The sequence below is a fragment of the Thunnus albacares genome, chromosome 3, assembly GCF_914725855.1.
Source record: "Thunnus albacares chromosome 3, fThuAlb1.1, whole genome shotgun sequence".
Classification (NCBI taxonomy): Eukaryota; Metazoa; Chordata; class Actinopteri; order Scombriformes; family Scombridae; genus Thunnus; species Thunnus albacares.
The window spans coordinates 30,270,327-30,296,585 of record NC_058108.1 but is presented as its reverse complement, the minus strand read 5'-3'; the positions used below and the strand labels follow the sequence as shown (position 1 = coordinate 30,296,585).

At 37.5% G+C, this 26,259-nt stretch overlaps 2 protein-coding genes and 1 long non-coding RNA gene across 3 annotated transcripts; 1 reads left to right on the top strand and 2 right to left on the bottom strand.

Annotated features, from left to right (window-relative positions):
- Positions 1–4,359: 4,359 nt before the first annotated feature.
- Positions 4,360–6,402, bottom strand: LOC122979864. Its single transcript, XR_006402942.1, has 3 exons — positions 6,329–6,402; positions 6,187–6,232; positions 4,360–4,445 (listed from the first exon to the last, which is right to left on the bottom strand). It is a non-coding gene; the product is annotated as an uncharacterized LOC122979864 (long non-coding RNA).
- A 2,337-nt stretch (positions 6,403–8,739) lies between these two features.
- Positions 8,740–18,417, top strand: LOC122976326 (85/88 kDa calcium-independent phospholipase A2-like). Its single transcript, XM_044344739.1, has 14 exons — positions 8,740–8,768; positions 9,254–9,350; positions 9,665–9,847; positions 10,134–10,242; positions 11,612–11,728; positions 12,283–12,373; positions 13,386–13,549; positions 13,630–13,780; positions 14,742–14,878; positions 15,522–15,676; positions 15,801–15,852; positions 16,776–16,891; positions 17,142–17,215; positions 17,557–18,417. The coding sequence occupies exons 1-14, from the start codon at positions 8,740–8,742 to the stop codon at positions 17,699–17,701; spliced, it is 1,620 nt and encodes a 539-aa protein (XP_044200674.1). The 3' UTR covers positions 17,702–18,417.
- A 623-nt stretch (positions 18,418–19,040) lies between these two features.
- On the bottom strand, positions 19,041–24,055 carry LOC122979863. The gene is made up of 6 exons (XM_044347643.1): positions 23,847–24,055; positions 22,885–23,220; positions 21,371–21,776; positions 21,218–21,275; positions 20,765–20,955; positions 19,041–20,405 (listed from the first exon to the last, which is right to left on the bottom strand). Exons 1-6 carry the CDS (start codon positions 23,944–23,946, stop codon positions 20,402–20,404), a joined length of 1,095 nt encoding a protein of 364 aa, XP_044203578.1. The 5' UTR covers positions 23,947–24,055; the 3' UTR covers positions 19,041–20,401.
- Between the last annotated feature and the right edge of the window lie 2,204 nt (positions 24,056–26,259).

Genomic DNA, 26,259 nt, shown 5'->3' with positions numbered 1-26,259 from the left:
GAAAAAACATCTTGTATCGGGACGTTTTTTCCCCTTATCAACAAGTTCACATAGTGTTGGTTATGTCCTCTTAGTGATTAAAGACATCTGTCCATTTACAATATTCAGTATTTGGGAGGACCCATCATGCTGTGAAGTTTGTATTTCACCCAGAAACTGGACACTAGAAAGCTGGACTAACTAGCTTCCACTCAGAAAGTGAGAGCTATGAAAAATTGCTTGTTAATGTTAGCACTGATTCCCACAAGACGTCATTTTTGTTCATGTTATTCAACTCCTGCTGAGTCATTCTGCACACTCAGTGCTGTGTTTGTCCCACACTATCAAAAGGAGGAGGTCTAGTTGGCGTTAACTGTCTCTCTTTCACAGGTCCATATAGAGTATGATGATGGAAAATGATCAGACTGTCAAAACTATAAGTTGAAACTAAGAGCAATAGGTCCTTCAATGTCAGCAGACCCCATGATTTGAATCAGGACACTGAGTAACATACTGTAATCAGTGTTCAAATCACAGACGGGACCAAGTTACAGCTAACAATGACTAGCAAGGACTAACAATGTATGAACCATTTTTAGTGCCTGCTCACACAGATGTTGCACCAATAAAATTACCAAACCATCGTTGTCGTCTGGAGAACACTAATGTGGGGGGAGCTATTAAGGCAGAAAACAAACCCCTTAAATTTCTTCTTTTTAGTATTTATAGTACACAAGTACATAAGTCTAAACAAATACCAATGACATATATACAGAGTTCTCTGCGAAAATGAATTTTAATGTAATTTGACTTTAAAAATTAAATGTTGTGCAAAATCTTGAACCTGAAGTCCTTGTTTTTCTAGATAGTGAAATGAATGAATATATATACATGAATAAGTGATTTCAGATTAGAAATGAAACGTAATTTCTTGCAACAGAGCACAGTGTTGCTCACCTCCTAATCCTTTCTCAGATCTTTGATTGTTAGGGTGTAGTCACTTTCTTCAGACATGTTGTATGTTACATGATTTCCATCTGTGACCAGTGAACCATTTTATGATTGAAGTGGGATGTTCAGGTGAGCAGGGCAGATCCACTGATGAACCTTTTAAGGCACAGATGCTGTTTGCTTCATCTGAACCCCTTTAAAAGAAGCTTTCATTAGGAAACATTTGGACCTGACAGTTGGAAGGCATTACATCCTTTTTTTGTTTTTTATTTTTTGTATAAATCAATTTACAAGTCATTATTCATTTTTTCTTTGACTATTTCAGCCAACAGTTAGAATTTACTCAGTAAAACACACTGAATGTGTGACATTTCCATTGACAGATAATTGCTATTAACTGTGATAAATTCATACCTGAGATGTACAGGATGAAACCCATGAACACACATCCAGCTTCTGCCAACAACATGGCTGTTGTAGTCTCTGATCTTCTACCTCATTCAAAGAATTAAAATTGTAACCCAACTGGTCAATACACTATCAACAGCTGTCTCCTTGAAGACTTTAATTTGAGGAGTTGACTGTTGTTCAGTAGTAGAGAATCCAGAATCTGTAAATGAACTAATTTTGATGTCAAAGTGCTGGTTTTTCAGGTTTTGATCAGAATTTCTTGTCAAACACTTGCAACACGGAGCTTAGTTCTATTGAGCCAGCAGAGTGTTGGTGTCTCTGTAGTTTTGCTGCAGCAGTAAGACTTTGCATCACTCTCTCTTAGATCATTTATTGTTAGAGTTGGATGACTCTCTTCAGACATGCTGTACGTAACACAATTTCCTTCTTTAAACAGCTCATTGAGAACAAACTTGGAGCCAGCGTAGTGTACAGTGAACCATTTCATGCTTGAAGTGGGATGTTGAGCTGAGCAGGGCAGATCCACTGATGAACCCTTTAAGGCACAGATACTTTTGGCTTGTCCCTGAACCCCTTTAACAGAAGCATTAATTCATAATATTAACATTCTTCTAGTACTAATCACTAAAAATTGATAGTATGAAATATTGTAAATGAAGGACATTATTTGTATAATCTGCAATTTTCTTCAAGTTCTTGCACTTTAACTCCTATAATCAAGTAAAACATTATTTTTTTTATAGATTACAGTTAATAATCTCATATTGTATACATCATGTTTATAGTCATTATATAAGAAGAGATAAACAATAATTCATACCTGAGATGCACAGAATGAAAGCCATAAACACACAGCCAGCTTCTGCCAACAACATGGCTGTTGTAGTCCCTCCGCTTCTAAACATAAAGTTGATTATATTAATTTTTTAATGGCCTTACCACACCTGCTGTGTTCATGAAAGCTCATAAAACATAAAATCTATAAATAAATGGTCAAAATCAACAGCAGTCCTCTTACAGAGTAAAGACTTAAGAGGACAGAATGGACTGTTGGTCATTGTGAGAGTTGCGGGCAGATGCACAGCATGAAACTCTGACACCTAAAATTCACTTCCTTCTTGCTTCTTCCTCTAGTACAGAATCTACCTCACATAGTTCAGTATTTATTTGATGTCATATTCTGAGAAGGAAAATGTTGACTTTAACTTGGGGGTGCCATTATTTTTCTTACTCTGTATCTCATCACAATTATTACTGTTATTTTCAGTTTTTATGGTGTATTGGTTCTTCATGCCAGATATTTTAGTGTTAAACTGCATTATATTTTCATTGAAAAGTTGTAAAAACTACTGAAGTGAGAACAGAGAGATGTGAAGCTGTCTATTGACAGTGATGGTGGTTTCTGTGGTGGAAACTGCAGAAGTTTATGGTAACTTAAAACACTGCAGAGCATGCAGAATATGACAAATAATAGTATAATATGTTGTACATGAAGGACATCTGAAGAAAGCTTGTGAGCATTTTTTTTTAAACTTCCTTTTTGTTTTCTGTCAATCAATCCGCAATTTTCTACAAATTGTTCACACCATAACTCCTAAACTCCATTAAACATGTTATGTGTATTTCTTACAGTTAACAGTAAATGATCATTACATCAGAGAGGATAAACATTTATATGTAAGATGTACGGGGTGAAACCAGTAAAAACACATCCAACTTCTGCCAACAACATGGTTGTTTTAGTCCCTCGCTTCTAATCATTGGACCTTTTTCACAGCAAACACTTTGATTGACAAAGCAGAAAAAGTACAGGTGTAAATAATAACATTAATGTTGGCACCAATACTGGGTCTATAAGTTGATTGTATAACAGTGTTTGTATCTGCTACATCATAACTGCTGACCTTACTGAAGAGTCTAAATTAAGAGCAGGTTTATAGACAAATGACTGAAGCCAGAATGGACTGTTGGTCAGTGTGAGGGCGGCTAGCAGACATGCTGCATGTAGCTCTGATACCAAAAATAAACCTCCTCCCTCATTATAATTCTTAGCAGAGCCACAGATAAACAATTTATGTAGTGCAGCAGTAGTTTAGTTTTTGATGTCATATTTGAACATGGAGAACCTTCATATTTACTTTAAGGTGTCATTGTTTCTCATTTTTAAGTAATGTATCGGCTCATCATGCAACGTGCAACAGTGTAAAGCTGCATCAAGTTATCATAAAAAGGTGTCAAAGTTGTCAGCGTTGGTCAGAGAGGTGTGAGGCTGTCTGTGTTTGTTTCATGGTGGAAAAAAAAACACTTGTGAAGAGGAAGCTGCAGACATAGTTTTTATGTTTTATGTTCAGTAGTTTTTATGTATCATACACTACAGAACATGCAGAGTAGAACATGTTTCCGAGAGCAAAATAAGTTTTACAAAAGCATTTTTACAGTTATAGCTGCAAATCAAACAGAAAGCACAGTAATACAACATGAAACACAACATAGCACACTACTATAAGTATCCTGTTCTCAATGATGCAACATGTCCGTCAACAATCCACAACAAATCTAAAAATCTGCACAAAGCAAGACACCATGTGAAAATGTGGTCCAAATATATACATCATACTTCATCTCATTTAAATGTTCTCTGTGTGTTCCACTGATGAGGGACACATGCCAAAACACATATGTATCACAATAATTGTTCTCTATATTACAAATGTGGTCTTTCTAGCAAATGTGAAAAAGTCTTCAGATACACTCGATCTGCTGTTTCAAAGTGAAGATTTATTAACATCAGACCTGTGGTGTGTCAGATACACCCCAACACTATATGTGTATTGAAGGGTTGTTGAAAATAGTACTGTTCAAGATGAGCAAGGTCACTAAGTGGATCTTGAATCAGTTGTAATCATTGATCACTTTGGGGTCCTGTTGGGTCTAAAGTTGACAACAGCATAAGCAACATCGTCCTGTTCTTTAGACTGGTGTGGCTGGACGTTGGCGTAGAGAGGATGTGTCGGGGTCTTAGAGAAGTAGACTCTGCTACAGTGAAGATCATCCTGCTGTGTTGGTTGGGCTGAGATGTTTTCATTCACAGGACCAGGGTTTAACTGATGAGAAGACAAGACAAATAATATTAGTTTACATTGTGGGGCACTAAACCTCTAATAATTATAAGTAACTGTTGACCTTACAGCCTTAGAAGGATAATTAGTTTGTCCAAAATATATTTTCTTTTACAAATAGTTTTTAGGTCAGAGTAATCTTCATGACATCAATGATAAATGATTAATGAATGAATGAATGAATGAATGATTAATCCATATCAAATGATTTACAAATGGCTGATTTGTGTTGGAAGACTAATGTAGCTGTGTAATGTGGACCGCAGTAGAAGAAATTTTAGCTCTACAGCACATCAATGTTGCAAAATTTGGACCCATAAAACTAATGATACTGTACAATGTAGTTCTGTGTTGTTTTGTGTCACTTGAAGGATCATCCCATCTGAGGGGAAGCAGGACAGATGAAGGTGATGTTTTTCCAATGCAGCAGAATTTAAAATATTCTGTTCTTTGAGAGGGAACCACAAATCCTGCACACGCAGGTAAAAAAATCCTACTTTCTTACTTGAAAGTCTACGAAGATCTAAAGTGTTTTTAATTTATTAAGTAAAAATGACCTACAATGTGAGTTTTAAATCTTAGTGACCTGTCATTAAAGTCAAACTGAAATTTGAATTCTCTCCACTTGTTGTGAAAGGAAATATAAACAATCATGAAACTGCAGATATTGTGCACAATTCTCAATGTTTCACAAGAAGATCAAACTGTTTTTGGACATATTTGTGGAAACAGTGTCTTAGCTTCAGGCCTGTGGGTGGGTGTTTCCCTTTGTAGCAATTGACTGACATTTGAATGATGTCGTTGTAAGGAGACACGCTGTCAGCTTGCTGCTGCTCAACTGACTAGAGCACGTCATACTCTGTATAGCCTCTAATGTTGCTGATAAAGGGAAAAAACATCTTGTATCGGGACGTTTTTTCCCCTTATCAACAAGTTCACATAGTGTTGGTTATGTCCTCTTAGTGATTAAAGACATCTGTCCATTTACAATATTCAGTATTTGGGAGGACCCATCATGCTGTGAAGTTTGTATTTCACTCAGAAACTGGAAACTAGAAAGCTGGACTAACTAGCTTCCACTCAGAAAGTGAGAGCTATGTAAACTAGCTTGTTAATGTTAGCACTGATTCCCACAAAACGTCATTTTTGTTCACGTTATTCAAGTCCTGCTGAGTCATTCTGCACACTCAGTGCTGTGTTTGTCCCACATTATTAAAAGGAGGAGGTCTAGTTAGCATTAGATGTCTCTTTTTCACAGGTCCATATACAGTATGATGATGGAAAATGATCAGACTGTCAAAAGTATAAGTTGAAACTAACAGCAATGGGTCCTTTAATGTCAGCAGCCCCCCATGAATTTAATCAGGACACTGAGTAACGTATTGTAATCAGTATTCAAATCACAAATGGGACCAAGTAACAGCTAACAATGACTAGCAAGGACTAACAATGTATGAACCATTTTTAGTGCCTGCTCACACAGATGTTGCACCAATAAAATTACCAAACCATCGTTGTCAGCTGGAGAACACTGATGTGGGGGGAACTATTAAGGCACAATTGAATCGAATTTCTTCTTTTTGGTATTTACAGTACACAAGTATATAAGTCAAAACAAATACCAAGGACATATATACAGAGTTCTCAGTGAAAATTAATTTTAACGTAATTTTGACTTTAAAAATTAAACGTTGTGCAAAATGTTTTTGAAATTTCTGTTCTTTACCTGCTCCATGTTGACTGTTGCTTCGGTACCTGAAGTCCTTCTTTTCCTAGATAGTGAAACAAATGAATATATATACATGAATAAGTGATTTCAGGTTAGAAATTAAATGTAATTTCTTGCAACAGAGCAGGGTTTTGCTTACCTCCTAATCCACAAGAAGACAAAAAGAGGTGTTATAACTAGGAGAGCAACAACAGCTCGTGAAGCAAATGTGCATTTACTTTCAACAGTAAGAGTCCTTTCACTGGAGTTGAAGTTCTTGTGAGATGTCACAGCACAGGAGTAGTTTCCTGCATGGTGACTGCTGACTGAGTCTAGTACCAGTTTTTTGCTTTTGTTTTGTGACAGGTTCACAGGTTGTTTGTTCAAATACCAAATGTAGGTTGTGTTGTCAGTCAGAGGACAACTAGTCATGCAGGTCAGTGTGACTCTTTGGCCCTCTGCAGAGTCGTTCTTCTTCAGCTGTTTGATTCTCAGGATGTGTTGGTTATTCACACTGTCATGATACTTTACACGACCTGCAAGCTTAATCACCTTTTCAACTTCCTCCTCACCACCTGCCGTTATTTTATACCATAATTTAGACTTGGGCCTCTGGTTGTTAGGATACGAGTAATTACTTGAAATGTTCACTGACGAGCCTTCCAGAGCACAGATCCTCCTCCTGACATAATTCACACTCCAGCAGTTCTTATCCTCAACACCTGAAATAGACAGAACAGACTGAATAGACTTACAGTAGTTTTTAGGTTAAATGTCCGAATGACTATTCATTCAGTTTCCACCATTGTCATTCTTTTGCAATGTCTTTAAATATCTTCATTCAATTATTTTATCCAATTTGGAAAATGTAAAAAGAAAAAAACAGATCAAGCTTTTCTTTTTCCATCAAGATAGAAAAATATAGTGTATACCAGTGTTCAATGTACAGTATATGTTGAATACATGTATATATGTTATAGTATGTATGTTTTCTTTTCTTCATCAGAACTTCAACTTCAGATGCAGTTTTTTTTTCATTTTGGTGAGTTGTCTTTATGGGCCCTTTTGGGTTTTTTAAAATCTCACCAGCACAATCTATTTTTACTCCTTTAATGCATAATGTTTTTTTTTTCATTCTTGTTATTTTTGCAAATAAACTACACATAAAATCTTGAGGTGGACCACAAACCCCATCAAAAAATAAGTCATATATTATAAAATAAATCTTATTTCAGTTTTGAAGGTTTGTGCATTTTTCCGCTGTGAGCATGTGCAGTAAGTTGACAAGAGCACACTCCTCACAGGCGCCTTTGTTCATTCAGAGTCACAAACAGTCTAAGGCAATTTGTAAATTCAGTTAAATTTTCTGTTCTTTACAGTTGAGTGTTGTAGAAAGAAATGGTTTCATCAATTTATAGCTGTAGTCTGATTTGTAGTTTTATGAATAGCTTTATGATGAGAAAATGCTCCTGTTTCCCCTCATTGACTCTTTGATCAGACATGGTCGCACAGGGACATCTAGTGTCCACAAGTTGTGAAAGCAACTTTTTAATATCTGCAAGATCATTATTGCATCACAGAGTAGAGTGACCAACCCTACTTTCCAGAGCAACTTTTGGTTTATTTGCCTATTTGTGACACCCAGAGACCCTCATCAGCATAGTGATTGGGGATTTTTCAGGAAGTGAATCATCATACATACTAAGCCTACTGTAGGCTAAATAGTAAGTCAGGATATTTGTGGTTAGTGTAATAATGTGTATATGTTCATGACACAATCTCTAAAATGAAACGGTTAAGTATTTTTAAATTTCTAATGTGTAATTATTGTGTGATTATTATGTGTTGTCGTTATACAGACTGTGATTTACAGCTTCACAAGCGAGTCATATCAACTCAAACACCAATCAGCAGTTCATGTTGTCTTTAATAAGACACACTGGTTACCAGCAGATCACCTCCATCACTGACTAAATCATAAGTCAGATAATGGATTAATAACACTACAAAAAAAAAATGAAAATGAGGTTTAATTGACACCTCTGAAATATATTTCATGTTGCCCAATAAGCTTACAAACTAAAGACAAATGTGCCATCCTATAATATAACAGTAATAACAGACTGTAAGTTTGTTTATACTCACAGACTTCAAATGCGTCTGTCCATCACTGAGTCACTGAGTCACTTACAGTTACACCATTGTTTTTTGAAATAAAGCATTTCTGTGTTCATGGTAAATAAAACAAAAGCAATATAACAAATAAATGTATGAATACAAACTTTACACACATGAAACACACTGTATTAGGGTCATTTACACTTAGCATTAATGAGTAACTTGACAGTTACTGTATTAAAACTATATTTTAGGTTGTGGGTAAGTGAAATGACATATAAAACATATAAAAAATAATCTTAACTCTACCCTTCTTACACCAGCACCATATAGTCTACACCTAAAATCTGGTGCAATGTATTTAAGTATTTTTAATATTTTTTTTATGTGTACAGCACATTGAGTTACAACTACTGCATGAAAAGTGCAATACAAATAAATAAAGTTAAAGCAATGTTCATGTCTGATGGTAACCAGGCGACGTACAAGTTAAAATCCCTCTAGCGTTTCATACCCGGTCCAGTCATATACCAGGTTTTGACCTAGTCTTGTGAACTTATGCATACAGGACCAGTGTGTATTGACTTTGGTATAAGAGCAGCAAACGTATTTCATAATGCTGGAGACTACATCTCAGAAGCACTACATCAAATGAACATATAGGAGTGCTACTGGGTATCCGAGTTATCAGAATATATGTGGTCGGAAGGGAATCTGTAGAGGTTGTTTTTTTTGCTTTTTCCACAGAATAAGAAGAAATAAAGGCTTTGTGCTTACACAAAGTTTAAGTTTTTTAAAAAATAGGTCAGTAAAATTGTCAGCATACAAAATAAAAACAAAGTGGATTTTTTGCAGTTTTAGAGATATTGAATGTTGTGCTTCAGCTTATGTTTTAAACTCCCAGAATACAAAGTCTATAGTTTAAAGTTAATAGTACATGTGACAAGTCTCTTTGTCTTTCTGTCAGGTGTGTGGAGGAGATCCTCAAAGCAGACCCAGGCCAGCTCCAGGCTGAGGATTCTGTATATGGTGGGACGCCTCTCCACTGGGCCAAAACTGCTGAGGTGAGGAACATCAAGTGTTTTGTAGTTAGAATTAGTAGCCTGACTCTAGAGAAACCAAAGTGTTGAAGCTTTGATAGGAGAATAATGGATCTATGACCTTTGATGACCTCTGTGAGCAAGCAGCCCAAGTTTGAACAACATTTACAAAACTAATTTCATCCTGTATGAGTTTATGTCAATGCTTCCAATCAGAAATGCTGGCCTGTCATTGAGGCGTCCCACACCGAGACATGCAAGTTAGGCTTTAGGAAGAAGGAACAGGAGAAGTCCTGTTGTTCTGTTCATTTAATAAAGTCTTCCTCTCTTTGTGCCAGATGTGTCGTTTGCTGCTGGAGCATGGCTGTATGGTGAACTATCTCAGTAAGACCGGGGAGAGCGCCCTCCACATTCTGACCAAGAAGGGCCGCTTTGAGGCAGCCATGGTGTTACTCACCCACGGAGCCAACGCCAACCTGAAGGGACAAGACGGGAACACAGCTCTGCACCTCGCTATGAAGGTGAGTGTACGAGATATTACGCCTGCCTTGTTCTTATCTTCCAGGTGAAAACAATAATGTAACTGATAATCAAAGTGTTCATGAAAGGGAGGAGAAATGTCAAGGAGTGATTTTGCTAAGTGGTGGCAACACAGTATCGGTATGAGGGGAAAACACTAAGAGCTACGACTCAGATTACAGGTGATTTATCCTAAAAATCCCAAACAAGAGGGAAATCAGGCTGCACCGTTTTTTTTTTTAAATAATAATAATGCACCACTTGTGTGACACTGTGCTCATTAATTAGATGGACCACATGGAGTTGATCAAAGCTCTGATTGTATTTGGTGCTGATGTGGAGATCCACAACGACTTGGGAGAAACATCTGGACTGATCGCTGCACGCACCAGCAAAGGTAAGAGAGACAGGATGGATGGAAAGAGAGATATAAACTGTAAGGTATACAGAAGTTGAATCAGGAAAACAAGGAACAGAGTAGGAATTCTGAGTTAGGACAGTGAAAAGCTGTGTTATATTTATAGAACTTAATGTGACTGACCTAACATGCCTGTTTGTTCTAGTTTAATCAGATTATAACATGTTAACCCATAGTCTCATTTAACAGCATGTTTTCCAATGTAGATGGTAAAGCCGATGCATGAAAATGGTTGTTATGATAAAATGAAACAATCTTTAGTGCCTTGTCTCTAAATATAAAGACCAGTTGTACCGCTCTTGCTACTAATTCATTGTTTTGTGACTGTTTAGAAGCAGCATGGTTACAAAGCTTGCAGCATTTCTTTTTAAAGGTGCATCATGCAACTTTACCATGGATGATGTAAAAACACCACACACTCTATTGTACATTTGCAGCATATGTATAGAGCTTTGATTTGATCATTTCCAGCTACTCAGTGATTTCAGAGCTCGCTCTCTGATGTGTAAGGGGATTTTGTGGAACCAAAACTTCTCAGTTGATGTAGCTCCAGTCTCCTTCTCCATCTGCACATGTTTTACCTGTTCAACAGCAGAGGGCAGCACTTACAAAACATTTCAGTTGCAAAAGCTGAAAACATTTGCTCTTACATCAGTGCCACGATCAAGATATTTGTATCAGGCCTTCAGTACATATTTCTGATTTCTGCTCGCGTAAGAACAGCATCCCAAATGTACTATTTATTACATGACTGTTGTATTGGATTACATTTTAGTGCACTGAGTGTTTTCTAATAAATTCAGTGTATTATGAGCATAGAATATAAGGATATAAAGCAAAAAGTAAAGGCCTAAAGTTGTGGATGTGGAAAGTCAGAAAACTGTTGAGCTGTTCTTGATATGTTGACTTTTTAGTCCAAAAAAAAAAATTTCAACCTCCTCGGCAACATTTAATGTCTACCATAGCAACATTTACATTGCCATGCAAAAGGCAATTTGACATTTCAGTGATTTCTAATAAAAGTCTGTGCATTGTTTCTACTGGATCTGTCTGCCTATTGAAACAAGATGATTATATGAGCATATTTGTTGTTTTCACATGGAGACAAATGTGTATGAAACCGCATACTCGATGCTCTGAAGCAGAAAAGATGGTAAATGGAGTTTGCTGTCATTTATTGATTTTTGTAAATGCATGATAATTGCTAACATCCTGCTTACATTCTTGCTTTCTCTCTCTGTCTCTTATCTATCACCCTCTATCTCTTCTCCTCTGCTTTTTGTGGTGTTTGTGCATGTCTAACTCCATTTGCGTGCATGTGTGTGTGTTTTTTTCATTAAAACGAAAGGTCCGAATAGAAAGATACTGCTGGACATGCTGTGTAGTGTAGGGGTCCAGCGGTGCCTCCCCCCCTCCCCTGCCAGTCCTCCCCCCATCTCCAACAAGGCCCCACCTCCAGGCATAGGTAACACCAACGTCCCATCCTCTGCCTCCCCTTCACTGCACTCTGTTTGAATGTTTCTCTCATCTACAGAATATGTCTCTGTTTGAGCTTTTTTACATTTTCTATAACTTTTTACATTTTTTAGTTTGCTGATTAGTGAAAAAAATGTTGTGTGCAACTTTCGAATAATCCTTAATCCTTAAAATACCAAATAACAAAAAGAAGGAATGTGTGGAAAGTATTTAACAGAAAGAGGTTATTTTTTCAGTGCTAGATTTGAATTATGACTTGAGTACACAAGTGACCCAACAAGATCTGAATTTTCTGAGAAATCTGAGCTGAGGAATGTGACAGTATGAGAGTGAGAAGCTCCTGTAAATTAAATAAGATAAAGCAAGTATCCTTACATGAAAGCAACATGCACGCATATCTACTTGACATTCTTGGTATAACTCCCCTGTGGCTTGTAGAAAACCCAGTGACCCCTTTCCTTTTCCATCCTTTGTACATGAATTTGATCAATACTGTTGCCATGTGTTGGTCCCACACCAATAGCTGTTATGATTGGCTCACAGGGTTTGAGGACATCATGTTCGTGGGGGCTGCAGTCACTGCAATGAGCAGAGGCACATCTGAAGTGGACGGGCCCAAAATGGGGAAAAGGAAGTGAGTATGTTTGTAATTCCACAGTTCCCCGTCTGTTTTTCATGGTTAAAGCAAGACTATGTAACTTCTGCTGAGCAGCAGCAACAGCAGCCTCTGCTGCCACAAGTGGTAGTTAATACTGAACTATTGATACCGAACTATTGTAACATGAGGGAACACTATTTGAAGGGGAACAGACTTCAACACTTGCTGTATCTAGACTGCAAGTGTGGCATGAGCAGCACATTTAGCAGAGCAGCAGCAGCAGTGAGTGCTCCGTCTGTGTGTCTACACAGAACGTCTCCAGTGCAGACACACAGACGGAGCACTCGCTGCTACACTTGCGGTCTAGACACGGGGTTACTGTTGTGACATCCCTCGCTGTGCCTCTGGCTGATCTTATTTCTATGATTGTCTGAACCCACAGCAGCTGTGTGCTAAAATGTAGCTACTAACAGCTAGCGTTATACTGACCGACTTATGTTGCGATCCACATCATCTTCACACACCACGGAAAATACAGTCTGGTGGCCGCTAGTATGTAACTTAATACATATAAGGGCTCATCAGGCACACCAGCTGTCGCTTATTAGCTGAACACCCACCTGCCAATACTCATAGAACTGGAGTTACATCCAGGTAACTACTATTTCTTGTGGGGGATCGTACCCGCTCAACCCAAGTTACATAGTGCAAGAACAGGTGTTCAGGGAGCGGAGTGGGAATGAAAGAGGCGCCATTCTCTCTATTACAAGTCAGTGTACCATCAAAATGATTATGAGGCTGTTATTTTAAGGTAAATAGTTGTATAATGTTGCTTTAAAGTAAAGTTTGTCACATATTTTTTCCATGAATTCTGCGCATCTGGCTATGTGGTAGCAAAAGGATAATGAATAATAATAACAAAGTTGTTTTTTTTTTTAAATATATTATTATTACTTTAACGTGAAAACATGTTATTTGTATGTTTTTCTGTCTTAGATGAGACAAAAAGTTCTAGTGTAAAAAAAGTGATATCTCCTCTCCTCTGCAGGATGGAAAGACTGCTGTGTCTGGATGGTGGAGGTATAAAAGGCCTGGTGCTGATCCAGATGCTGATCGCTCTGGAGAGAGAGGCCGGTCGGCCCACCAGAGAGCTCTTCGACTGGGTGGCTGGCACGAGCACTGGAGGGATTCTGGCCCTCGCTATAATCCACGGTGAGTGTGTTTTTCTTTCTGCTTCCAAGAGTTTTCATACCATAGCATCAAAACAATAATGGCGTCTCTTCAATGTGTAGGAAAGTCCATGGAGTACCTTCGCTGCCTGTACTTCAGGATGAAAGAGCAGGTGTTCAAAGGGTCACGACCCTATGAATCAGCACCACTGGAGGATTTCCTGAAGAAAGAATTTGGAGAGAACACCAAGATGACAGACGTCCAATACCCCAGGTAACTGTTCATGTCAAACTTATTGAAGTCCTTTCATCCTAGAAGAAATATGTTTTTGTCGTTGTTACTTCACTTGAATGTTTGAGCTTCACTTAACAGAACGATGTATGTGCAGAGTTTGACACTAGAAGACTGTTTTCACATTCAACTGCTGAAGCTGGAAAGCTTCTGTGTTAATTGAAAAGTTGTGTACGTATGAGCATAATTTGTGACATCACAACTATTTAGTTAATTCTGGTCCAGTATGAAACTTACACAAGTGTGATGAGGAGATTTGAAACCTTCAGTGCACATACAGTGAGAATGGACTTTTCAGTGAAGTAGGAGACATCTTGAAATAAAAAATATTTGCATATTCATAGAGTCTGGATTTTTCAGTGAGGTAGAAAGAGTAGATGTCATTTTAAGAATTTCTAACCATATCAGACACATTTTTATGTCTTAAAACAAGTTTGAAGGGGATTTTAGGGTTAAATGTGTCCACTAGGCAATAGGCAGAAAAGTGTAAAAAGGCACTAGAGACACTAGACATTTCACTAAAAGCTAAAAATGTCAACCTCATAGTGGCGCTGGAGGAAAAGTCAGGCGATCACCAGAGTCAGTAGGATGCGTCCTCTGGGGACAATGGAGATCTGTTCAAAATGTCATGCCAATCTGTTCAGTAGTTATTGAGATATTTCATTCTGGACCAAAGTGGAGAGAAAGAAAGAATGACTGACAGACCTCACCATCCCTTGAACAATGCTGCTAGCATGGCTAAAAACTAGTAGTAGAGGATCCAGAATCTGTAAATGAGCAAATTTTGGTGTCAAAATGCTGGTTTTTCAGGTTTAGATCAGAATGTCTTGTCAAACACTTTTATGATGAACAAAAGCTGAGATATCTGACAAAAATTCACCCTTTTATGTTAAACTCACATTTACTCTATTATCTTTTCACTCATACATTTGTTCTTGTACAGGGTGATGGTGACCAGTGTTCTGGCTGACAGACATCCAGGAGAACTGCACATCTTCAGGAACTATGACCCTCCCTCCGTCCACAGAGAGCCCCCGTATGCCACCACGGCCACGTTCCAGCCTCTCACTGTCCCACAAGGTACTAGACCTACTGCACTAGTGCTCAAATGTTTTATGAATGGTGGGTGGTGGTGTGTGTTGCTGTCTGCCACAGTTTCCCTCATGTTGCCACCAGATGGTGACACAAGTATTTTCTAACTCTACACATGGTGGTAAATTATACTCAGTTCATTCAGGATTATATATTTATTTAGAAAACAAAGCCTGAGAAGTCCATTTGTGTTGTGTTGTTTGAGTGGCAACCATGTTGTTGTTACAGGATGGGAGGATGAGGATGTGTTGATAGTGGAGCCAGCCAGAAAGCGTAGGAAGGTGACAGCTGAAGGTGTGTTTGTGAGTGAAAAACAAAGGAACAGGTTCACAAAGAACTTAACTTGGTCAGTCACAAAATTACCTCACAAATTCCCATTTGTTCACGTATAAATATTATCCAGAAAACATGCTTTTGAATACTTTAAATAGCAAAGCAGCAAAAAACATGTTTCAGCCCCACACCCTTTTCAACATGGATGAATGTGTTCACTTCTTCACTGTTTAAAACTCGGTTATTGATACACAGTGACATTTTGGCACATTTCACTTTGTACTTAAGTTTGCACCCAGAATGATAAACTAGTCGATTAGATTGATTGTTTCATGACTTTTTAAAATCTTTACATCAGAACAACTTGTGTGGCGAGCTGCCCGCTCCAGTGGTGCTGCCCCCAGCTACTTCCGACCGATGGGCCGCTTTCTGGACGGAGGGCTATTGGCCAACAACCCGACACTAGACGCCATGTCAGAAATCCATCAGTACAACAAAGCCTTAAAAGCAGAGGTAGGTAACCTAACACCTTAATTATCTAGTCCACCTTTGATCGTCTGTTAACTGCACGTTTAAACATGAATTTTTAAAAAAATCAAATAATCTATCATCTCTCTTTTTAACTCTTCTCTCTCAGGGCCATGGGACGGAGGTCAAGAAGCTGGGTATAGTGGTCTCCCTTGGAACTGGTAAGCCACACAGTTGTGTCTGCAATGGCAAATAATGTAATTCACACTAACTTTTCTACATGCAAAACCAATGGTCACTTAGCTTAGTTTATGTCTTACCCCATCTTCACTATTCAACATGAGTCTATTAAAGTATAAGGCTGGTGGTTTTCTATATTTTTATTATTGTAAACAAATCTAATGTGCAGAGTCAAACCAACAACGAACCTATCCTACTTACAAGTATTGTCTGTGTATCCAAAGCCTAATATATCATATTCCTCTGTGACATAGACCTCTGTTGTTCTCCAAAAACTATTAAAAACATGTCAATGAGCCACACCGCTGTGAGTGACATGTTCCTTCCCCCCGAAGGCAATAGTTACTGTAGTTTGTTTAGAAATGGCTCCAAAGATTAATAACAGCAGTAACATTTTCAGTCTCAGGAGAGACGTTCCTTGTAATGCAGGTCCTACTGAGCGTGATGCGTGCTAATGCATTGTGCTAAGGTGCCTCTGTTTACAGTGCTTCACCAGCTTGTTGTGCTAGATGTCACAACCTCTTGACTTTGTAAATTTCAGTGCAAAGTCAAGAGATGATGACACGTCAAGATGAAAGGTCAATATGAAGTGTTCTTAATGACAACAGGGGAGCTCAGAGGAATACGATATATCAGGCTTTGGATAAACTCACATTACTTGTAAGTAGGATCAGTTCATTGTTGGTTTGGCTCTGCACATGAGATTTGTTGACAATAAGAAAACTATTGATTATTATTATTATTGCATAGATTAAAGGATGTTTTCAATTGCTGTTGGGGGGGAAAGGAAGAAACAAACTGAACTAAACAAAAAACATTTACACAACTCACAGTGAGTAACTAAATTTAGAAACTCCTCCTGCTCCTCCAGCTGTACAGTATCTGTGCTCCTGTGTGTCTCCAGGTAAACCTCCTCAGGTGGTGGTGAGCTCTGTGGATGTTTTCCGGCCTTCTAACCCTCTGGAGCTGGCCAAGAGTTTTGTAGGAGCCAAAGAGCTGGGCAAGATGCTGGTGGACTGTGTGAGTATAGTTTGAGCACCTGCTTTTAAATGTACCTTGTTCCTTGTGTAAATCAATGAGTGCTGGATGCTCATCATCCACAGCTGAAACTATTATGTTTTTTCATATTAATTCATCCTGCCAGAGTTGTGTTCTCCACTTTTTGTGAAGCCTTTTAATATTCCTGATATTTTGGACATGACAACCAGTATCAATAACATTTCAGAAAGTGTCTCTAATTCTAATATTTCCTCTCTCTCTGACTGGACAGTGTACAGATTCTGATGGCTGTGCAGTTGACAGAGCAAGAGCCTGGTGTGAAATGATCGACACCATCTACCACAGGTCAGCTGACCATAAATCTGCAGCACTTCAGTTTTTTATTTACTGCTGTCTCTGCTCTCTGTTTTAACTCCAGCTGGCAAAGAGTAAATGATTATCTGCTATGTTCCTGGCCTAAACTAGACATCACTGCAGCTCTATAACATCATAGACAGTATTACTTTACCAACCAACACCATCTGGCTTGAAGCTCAGCTTGAGTGACCCACATCGTTACAGCCTGAGATGCATGTTGATCAAGTTTGTTTCTGTTTGTGTTTGTCAAATGGGCATTTATAGTATTCATGGTTGGTCTATTATCTCTAATGTACTTTAAAACTATTTATTTATTGTCTTTTGTACAGATTGAGCCCCCAGCTGTCTCAAGAGGTGATGTTGGATGAAGTGAGTGACGCAGTCCTGGTGGACATGCTGTGGGAAACCCAAATGTACCTTTATGAGAAGAGAGAAGTCTTCCAATCCCTGGCAAAAGTGCTAATGGACAACTGAAAGCACAAGAAAATCATGAGGAAAGGCTATGAAGATGGGGCTATAAGAGCAGAAAGGAATGTGAAAGCAAAATGGAGAAAAGGAGAGCAAAGGAGAGTCTTTTGAGTGGAGTCAAAGACAAGAGTGATTGGATGACGCACAAAGATTAGTGAGACATGTGTTCGAATCGAAACTATGATGTCTGTGCCGGTGTGCTCTTTCTCTAAGACAAACCCCTTGAGCCGATGTGACCACAGTGACTTTCATATTTACACTCAAATGTCAGTACACGATAGCAAATGTATAAAACATGGCAGAGACTGAAATCTAACAGGAAAACAACTGACAGGATGTCGCCTATTGGAAGACAAGTTATGTAGCATCTTATGACCTTATCACTGACCTTATCAAGTTTAATGTGTTTGTATATAAACCACTGATATAGAGTGTGGAGTTTCCCTCCTTTGGTATGTGAATACAGGGGAACTGTAGGAGGAAGTGGTTCCAACTAAATCATACTAAGATCAGTATACACTGTGACTGTGATAGTGTCAGTTTATTGTCACCCTCTCCCTCTCCATATTGTTGCTTGAGAAGATTTTGAATCCAGTTCTCATTGGTTATGATAAAACCATAACGCCCTTCGTCATCCTTCATTTTGTTGTTCCTCTTTTTTTTTTTTTTTACCCAAGTAGCTGCAAAGACAATGTACAGACATATTACTTAAGGCCATATCAGGAGGACCCTACAGTAGCGCAACAAATCTGCAATATACTGTAACACAGCTTGGATGATGGTGATGATGAACCAGATCTGCCTTATGTGTCTGGGGCCCAAATTTGTACTGTTTTCTTTCATTCACATCACACTGTCATGCCTTTTTATAGGTTATTTAGACTTTAAACATAACCTCACTCCCATTGCTAACTTGCTTGCACACTGTACACTTGTTATAACCTTTCATAAAGGTATCTTGAACAAATATTTAACATGTACAACTGGAATTATACACTTGAATTATAAACTTACTTGAAAGACAAAGAAACAATACTGCACTGGTGTTTGTACAACCTAAACTAGAAGTAACAAATTATTTACATATGTCTTTTTTTGTATATGGATTAATTACCAAAGTGTATACTGGTATGGTAATAAAATATATTAATATGGACTTCAGTTGTGTCCATGACTGTTTTGTTTCTTTGTTGTGCACTTGATTTTCAGCCGACATGTTATTTAACTCAGCACGGGTAAGATTAGATCCCTATTTTATGAATTAAATGCTGTGTGACCATTGAACAATTCAGAGCATCAGTTAAAGTAAGTCAACTTTATTTAAAGGTACAATCTATAGTAAAGAAAAGGGTCATCCCACCATCAAAACTCAAAACATACAATTGCATTTAACTTTTGCATTCAACTTAGTTGAAAGACCCTTTAAGAAAAGCATTAAAGACAACAACTGCTAAAAAGCTTTAATTATTCTCTGATGCTTTGTAAGAGAAAGTAAAACCATTTTTTAATTGTAATGTCACATTGTGTTAAACAAAGAAATTCTGATTCATTTTCATCTTTAATGGAAACCTGTAATTATGAATTATTAACCATTTCATGGTTAGTCCAATATCCTTTTTTATAATCACGTGTTTTAGCAATTATACAATAGTACTTTGATCAAAATGTTGCGAGACATTAACATTACCTTTCAATCAATAATGTGACCATTTCAAAATTTCTGCTATCACCATGGCAACTGCTGTAATGTTATGTCCGAAAAATATATACCTTTAGCTGCTCTTAACGAAACAAACAAACAAGAGAACACAAAACAAAAACTGACATACAAAATATGACCACTAAAGCTAATGTTAGTTAAGTTTGCTAATTAGCATGACTCATTGGCAACAAAGGTATCAACGCAGACAAATAATGTTGGATGAGTTTTTTTTCATGAGCCATACATTATCATATTAAATACAGCAAAAGTTACCCATATAAGTTTTAACACAAACTAATAGCACAAGTAAGTTAAAGTAATTTTACAGGAAAAAGTAGCTAATTTGCTTTAGCAACACAAAGAAGGCTGTAGCTTTTCAGTGTGTTGGTTTTACCTAGCATAGCTACTGCTAGCTAGCATATTTATATGAAATAGCTTACCGTGAGTCATTTAATACAATGGCTCTCCAATAATGGCTACCAGTGAATCTTGCTCTTCAAATTTTTCCATTTTGTGAATAAATATAAAAGGCAAGAGAGGCAAAAATTTTTGATTTTTGTTGTCAGTGTCAGAGATGTGTTTTTTGGTAATTTTCAAGATATTTACCAGGTATGATTGTGTCCTACTGGACTGCACTGACTGAAATATTTTCATAACTTTACAAAACTGTGTCCTTATTATGTTTTACAGAAGTGGTTAAAGGATTTTTTTTCTGTGTATTGAAGAGCATTAGGTAGTCCAACTCTTGTATGTTGACACTATGAAAGTCTGCTCAACATTTCATGGCAATAGTGAAATTACTGTATTGAGTTAAAATGGTTTAACAGGATGGCTTGTAAAAGGTCCTTGTTTCTATGGATGTCCATCACTGCCAGTGTGCTCCTGAGGTGCTCGCTCATGTAAGACCAAAAACATATCCCTTTGTACATCATGAAGGAAGGTTACATTCATTCTCTTGAAGTTTTTGTTTGCTGTGTAATTTTAGGGATCCACCATCTGGCCATTTACCTGAAAAAAAAGAAAAAAGAAAAGAATAAGTGTAATGTGGGTTCATTATGTTTCAAAATAGGCTATTTATAAATAAACAAGAAAAGCGATTTTTCTCAGTTGATGCAGTCTCGTCATACGTCTCACAATCTTTAACTACATTCTAGTAACCTTTCAAGCAAGTTTCATGAAAATCTGATCATTGGTGTGTTCAGTGATCATCAATGTAGACTTTAAACACCACAGTGAAAGAACCTAACCCACAAGTTTTATCAAAACAGTACCAGTGGAGTCTGAGATATCATATAGTCCAACCTGTAATAAGCTACATAATTCTTATTTCCCTCAAATATAATCAGTTGTAATGAAGAGATGCTTACTCAGAGGTTGTGTTGGATCTAAAGTGGACAACAGCATAGAGGACATGCGTCTGTTCTTGGGGCTGATGTGGCTGGACGGTGGTGTAGAGCGGATCTGTCTGTTTCTTAGAGAAGTTAATACTGCTGTAGTGAAGGTCATCCTGCTCTGTTGCTTGAGCTGAGATGTCTTCATACACAGGACCAGGGTTTAGCTGATAAAGAAACAAAATATATAATACTACACTATGTTGTATTTAAAGTTTTGGCTGATCCTCCATAACAAAGAAATATGCAACAATTCCGAGTAGAGCACAACTGATAATGGTTTTGGAAGGTATATTAAATGATTGTAATAACAGACGTTTGGTATCTATATGTTACAGTTTCATGAATAACAATAAAAATATTTTTCCCCATTTAGGGTTTCTCCAAGAGAATTATCAACACTGAAAATAATGATAAAACAGTTTTTACCTGCTCCATATTGTCTGATGTTTCAAGTCTAGGAGAACGGCTGGAGGACCTCTTTCTCCTGCTTAGTGAAATGAGTGAATATAAAAATGAATAGATGATGTCAGGTTAGTGTGTAAATGTCATGACTCTGAAACAAAGCTCAGTGTTTCTCACCTAATCCAGAAGAAGACAGTAAGTGGTATTATAACCAAGAGAGCAGCAACAACTCCAACAGTTGCAGGAGTTGTTGCCGTAACAACTTCAACAGTTGCAGGAATTGTTGCTGTAACAACTCCAACTGCTGCTATTGATGTTCCTGTGATACTTTGGACAGTGAGAGTCTTTTCACCAGAGTTGATGTTTTGGTGGGTTTTGACAGCACATGAGTAGTTTCCTGCATGCTGAATGCTGACTGAGTCTAGAACCAGGTGTTTGTTTTGGCTCTCTGGCACCATCAGAGGTCGACTGTTCAAGTACCAAATGTAGTTTGTGTTGTCAGTCAGAGGACAGCTGGTACTGCAGGTCAGTGTGACTCTCTGGCCCTCTGTCACCACAGCAGGATGCAACTTAACTTCCAAGTCTGAAAGATTATTAGATTAGTCAGTAAATGTAAAAGAGACGTATCATCTCAAAAGTCCTCATACCTGAATTACAAACTAGATTTGTCACTGTCCTTCAAAACAACTCAGATGACATGATGATAAAAAAAACAACTCATATACAGTAAGTGTTTTCTAATCTGCCACTCCAATGTTTAAGGTACAGACAGGTTTAGGTAACTAAAACTACTGTACTAGTTAAAATCACCATCATGGTTAAAAAAAATGCTTTGTAGAAGATGAGACATGAAGCACAGACTCCTGTGTCAGAGTCACAGCCTTTGTAGGCTCATCCATCCATTCTGATCTCCTCTCTAACTATGGTGGCTGAGAGAGCTCAATGCACTGCAACTTTGAAATTTGAAACTGAAACAAACATTGTTAGCTCATTTTTGAACACTAAAAAGCAAATCCTGACAGTTTTTCATGTCCCCCAGACACTTCTTCATTTCAGTAACTTCCCTTTTATCTGCTTGTGTTTCCTGTATTTGAAGCACATTTCTTTATACTGTGTGCCAAAGTGGTGAAAATGTTTTCTTCATTTGCCTGTTTACATGCATTTTTTTGAAGTTGCAGCATGTTGAACTCTCTCTCTCTCCTACACTGTTTTAGTGGAGATACAACTTCTACAATGATTTGACACATTTAAATATGCATGATGTTTTAATTAGACCATTGAGGCAGTAGACAGAATACAGGCTCCTAATTTAGCCAAAGTTGTGAAATTAAGATTGATCTGTTAAAGTTCTTAAAACTGTGAATAATTGGACCATGGCTTCACTGTGAATGATTTATTGTGTGATATCTAAGAAATCACTGGTCTCATTTTGACAAAACACAGATGAATCTTTACACTTTGTTGTTATGAATTTCAGGTGGTGCACAACCCTGCATACAGCTTATTGTGTGCACTTAATTTAGCTACAGTTACGTTTTGACTGTCTACTCTTTTGTTAGTGTTATCATATTAAACATGAACCAGCCTTTAGTCTTCTTGTAGGCATTAAAGAATAAAGTCTTCTGACTGCTGTTAGTACATGGTGAGAGAGCAGCACAGTCTCTATTGAAAAGTATACAGACAGGAATTACCTGAGACAATCAGAGTCACTCCAGGTGTATCACCCTTCCGTACTTCATCATCTTTTAGGAGTCTGAATATGTATTCTGCTGAGTCAGTCTTCTTCAGGTTTTTGATTCTCAGGATGTGCTGGTTGTTCATGTCAAGATACCGCATGCGAACTGCATCTTCAGTCAGCTTCACAGCTTCCTCCTCACCATTTCTCTTTATTTTATACCAAACTTTAGACTCAGGCTGCTGGTTGTCAGGATACAAATATTCACTTGATATGTCCACTGAAGAGCCTTCCAGGGCGCAGATTCTCCTTCTGATATAATTTACACTCCAGCAGTTCTCATCATCAACACCTGAAATATAGATTAAAGACTTAAAATAGGGTCACTCTAAATAACTGCTAAAGTAGCCTTGCCTAATACTTAAAAAAAAAATCTGTGGGAGAAGTTCAGGTGTTTTTTATAAATTATGTTTTCTGCAAATCAGGAAATATCACACAATGTGAAAGCAGCTAAAACGCCTCTTTAATGCTTTATATGGCTCCTTTACAAAAAATGTGAAACATTGTTTGGATTTATACTGAAGCTTGCATTTAATTTTTCTTTATGGTACAATCTCTAAAATGAAATGGTTAAGTATTTTCAAATTTCTAATGTGTAATTATTGTGTAATTATTATGTGTTGTCGTTATACAGACTGTGATTTACAGCTTCACAAGTGAGTCATATCACCTCAAACACAAATCAGCAGTTCATGTTGTCTTTAATAAGACACACTGGTTACCAGCAGATCACCTCCATCACTGACTAAATCATAAGTCAGATAATGGATTAATAACACTACAAAGAAAATGAAAATGAGGTTGAATCGACACCTCTGAAATATATTTCATGTTGCCCAATAAACATACAAACTAAAGACAAATGTACCATCCTATAATATAACAGTAATAACAGACTGTAAGTTGGTTTATACTCACAGACTTCAGCAGAGTGCAGATCCTCGTGGTCTTTGACAGCACAGGAGAAGATATCAGCAGAGGAGCTGGGAACTGAAAGCTGCTGTTTCTTCTCAAACATTAAGAGTCTGTTCTTGTACCATCTATAGGCAGTTTGGATGTCAGTCAGTGGACAGTTGGTGTTACAGGTCAGTCTAACATGATTCACCTCTGCAGGAGTCCTTTGTAGACTTACTTCTGTTAGGAGATGTTAAAAACATTTTTCAACAGTTTATGTGTGTCATGTTGAATTAAATAAAAATAATATATTGATCACAAAAGTATTAAAGTGTGGTTAGTGCAGAAAAGAAGAATGTGTAGAACTGTAGTAAACATGTTAGTAACAGTAAAAATTAGAAAATAAAGAAGGCAAAGATATGACATGAAAATATTGATATGAAAATAAATGGTTCATGGTCAATTAGATGTCTGTTCTTAAAATATTGTTTTAAAGGTGTTCTAGGTGTGGGGGTGGGAGTGGTGTTTGTGTAAATGTTTGTGGATGTTTGGAGAAAGTTAACCTCTGGGATATGTGATGGAGCAGGACTCATCCACTGATGTCTGCTTTTTAGAACACATTCTTCCTTTAGCGTAGGTCACAGTAAAGCTGGTCGATGTGACAGAATCTGAACAAAAACAAATGGCCTTTCTTGATTTAACTGGTAAACACTTAGTTACAGTATTTCATAGGCTTTATAATTTAAGGCAAAGCTTAAATAGTAAAAATATTCTTGAAAGTGTTTAACTTGAAGTTTTGTAACATGAAAAGGAGCCAAATGTTGTCACTCACCCACTGAGACTTCAGGAGCTCTGAGATGCTTGTAGTCTTTGATAGCACAGGAGTATCTGACTGCTTCCTCACTGCTGACCAGCTGTTGGTACCAGGGAGACCAGTCCTGATAGAGAAATGTTCTGTTCTTGTACCAGATGTAGGCTGCAGGGTTTTCAGTCAGAGGACAACTGGTTTTGCATATCAGTGATACTGTCTGTCCCTCTGTGGCAGGAATCACCTTCACCTGCAGGTCTGAGATGATGATGAATAATGTCAGAATTCATATTCTGATTTCATTCTTAAAGTAATACATTAGTGAAAACTACTGTACCTGCAACACGGAGGAAGAATTCACTTTGCCTGCAGTCTTGTGGGTTTTCTGCATTGTCACTACAGCAGTAAACCTTTGCATCACTCTTTCTTAGATCATTTATTGTTAGAGTTGGATGACTCTCTTCAGACATGTTGTATGTTACACGATTTCCATCTGGAAACAGCTCTTTGAGAACAGACTTGGAGCCATCCCAGTGTGCAGTGAACCATTTACTGCTTGAAGTGGGATGTTGAGCTGAGCAGGGCAGATCCACTGATGAACCTTTTAAGGCACAGATACTTTTGGCTTGTCCCTGAACCCCTTTAACAGAAGCATTGATTCATAATTATAACATTCTTCTAGTACTAATCACTAAATATTGATAGTATGAAATATTGTACATTAAGGACATTTGATGTATAATCTGCAATTTTCTTCAAGTTGTGCACATTTTAACTCCTATAATCAAGTAAAACATTATTTTCTTTACAGATTACAGTTAATAATCTCATATTGTATATATCGAGAAAAGAAGAGATAAACAATAATTCATACCTGAGATGCACAGAATGAAAGCCATAAACACACAGCCAGCTTCTGCCAACAACATGGCTGTTGTAGTCCCTCCGCTTCAAAACACAAAGTTGATTATATTATTTTTTTAATGGCCTTACCACACCTGCTGTGTTTATGAAAGCTCATTAAACATCAAATCTATAAATAAATGGTCAAAATCAACAGCAGTCCTCTTAGAGTAAAGACTTAAGAGGACAGAATGGACTGTTGGTCATTGTGAGAGTTGCGGGCAGATGCACAGCATGAAGCTCTGACACCTAAAATTCACTTCCTTCCTCATTGTTATTCTTAGTCAAACCTGTATTAGAGAATCTACCTTACATAGTTCAGTATTTATTTGATGTCATATTTTGATAAGGAAAACTTTGACTTTAATTTGTGGATGTCATTATATTTCTTACTCTGTATCTCATCACAATTATTATTGTTATTTTCAGTTTTTATAGTGTATTGGTTCTTCATACCAGATATATTAGTGTTAAACTGCATTATATTTTCATTGAAAGGTTGTAAAAACTGCTGAAGTGAGAACAGAGAGATGTGAAGCTGTAAAACTATAAATAAATCATCAAAATCAACAACAGTCCTCTTACAGAGAAAAGACTTTAGAGGACAGAATGGACTGTTGGTCAATGTGAGAGTTGCGGGCAGATGTACAGCATGAAACTCTGACACCTAAAATTCACTTGCTTCCTCATTGTTATTCTTAGTCAAACCTGTATTAGAGAATCTAC

Excerpts from the sequence above, each read along its gene's own strand:
- LOC122976326 (XM_044344739.1), top strand. The coding sequence starts at position 8,740 with ATGTTCATGTCTGATGGTAACCAGGCGAC. Across the intron at positions 9,848-10,133 it reads CTCTGCACCTCGCTATGAAG|ATGGACCACATGGAGTTGAT; the intron begins GTGAGTGTACGA and ends CTCATTAATTAG. Across the intron at positions 16,892-17,141 it reads GCAAGATGCTGGTGGACTGT|TGTACAGATTCTGATGGCTG; the intron begins GTGAGTATAGTT and ends CTGACTGGACAG.
- LOC122979863 (XM_044347643.1), bottom strand. The coding sequence starts at position 23,946 with ATGTTTGAGAAGAAACAGCAGCTTTCAGTTCCCAGCTCCTCTGCTGAT. Across the intron at positions 23,221-23,846 it reads TCTGCACTCTGCTGAAGTCT|GTGTTGATGATGAGAACTGC; the intron begins GTGAGTATAAAC and ends TCTATATTTCAG. Across the intron at positions 21,276-21,370 it reads ACTGTCTTCTTCTGGATTAG|GAGAAAGAGGTCCTCCAGCC; the intron begins GTGAGAAACACT and ends TTCACTAAGCAG.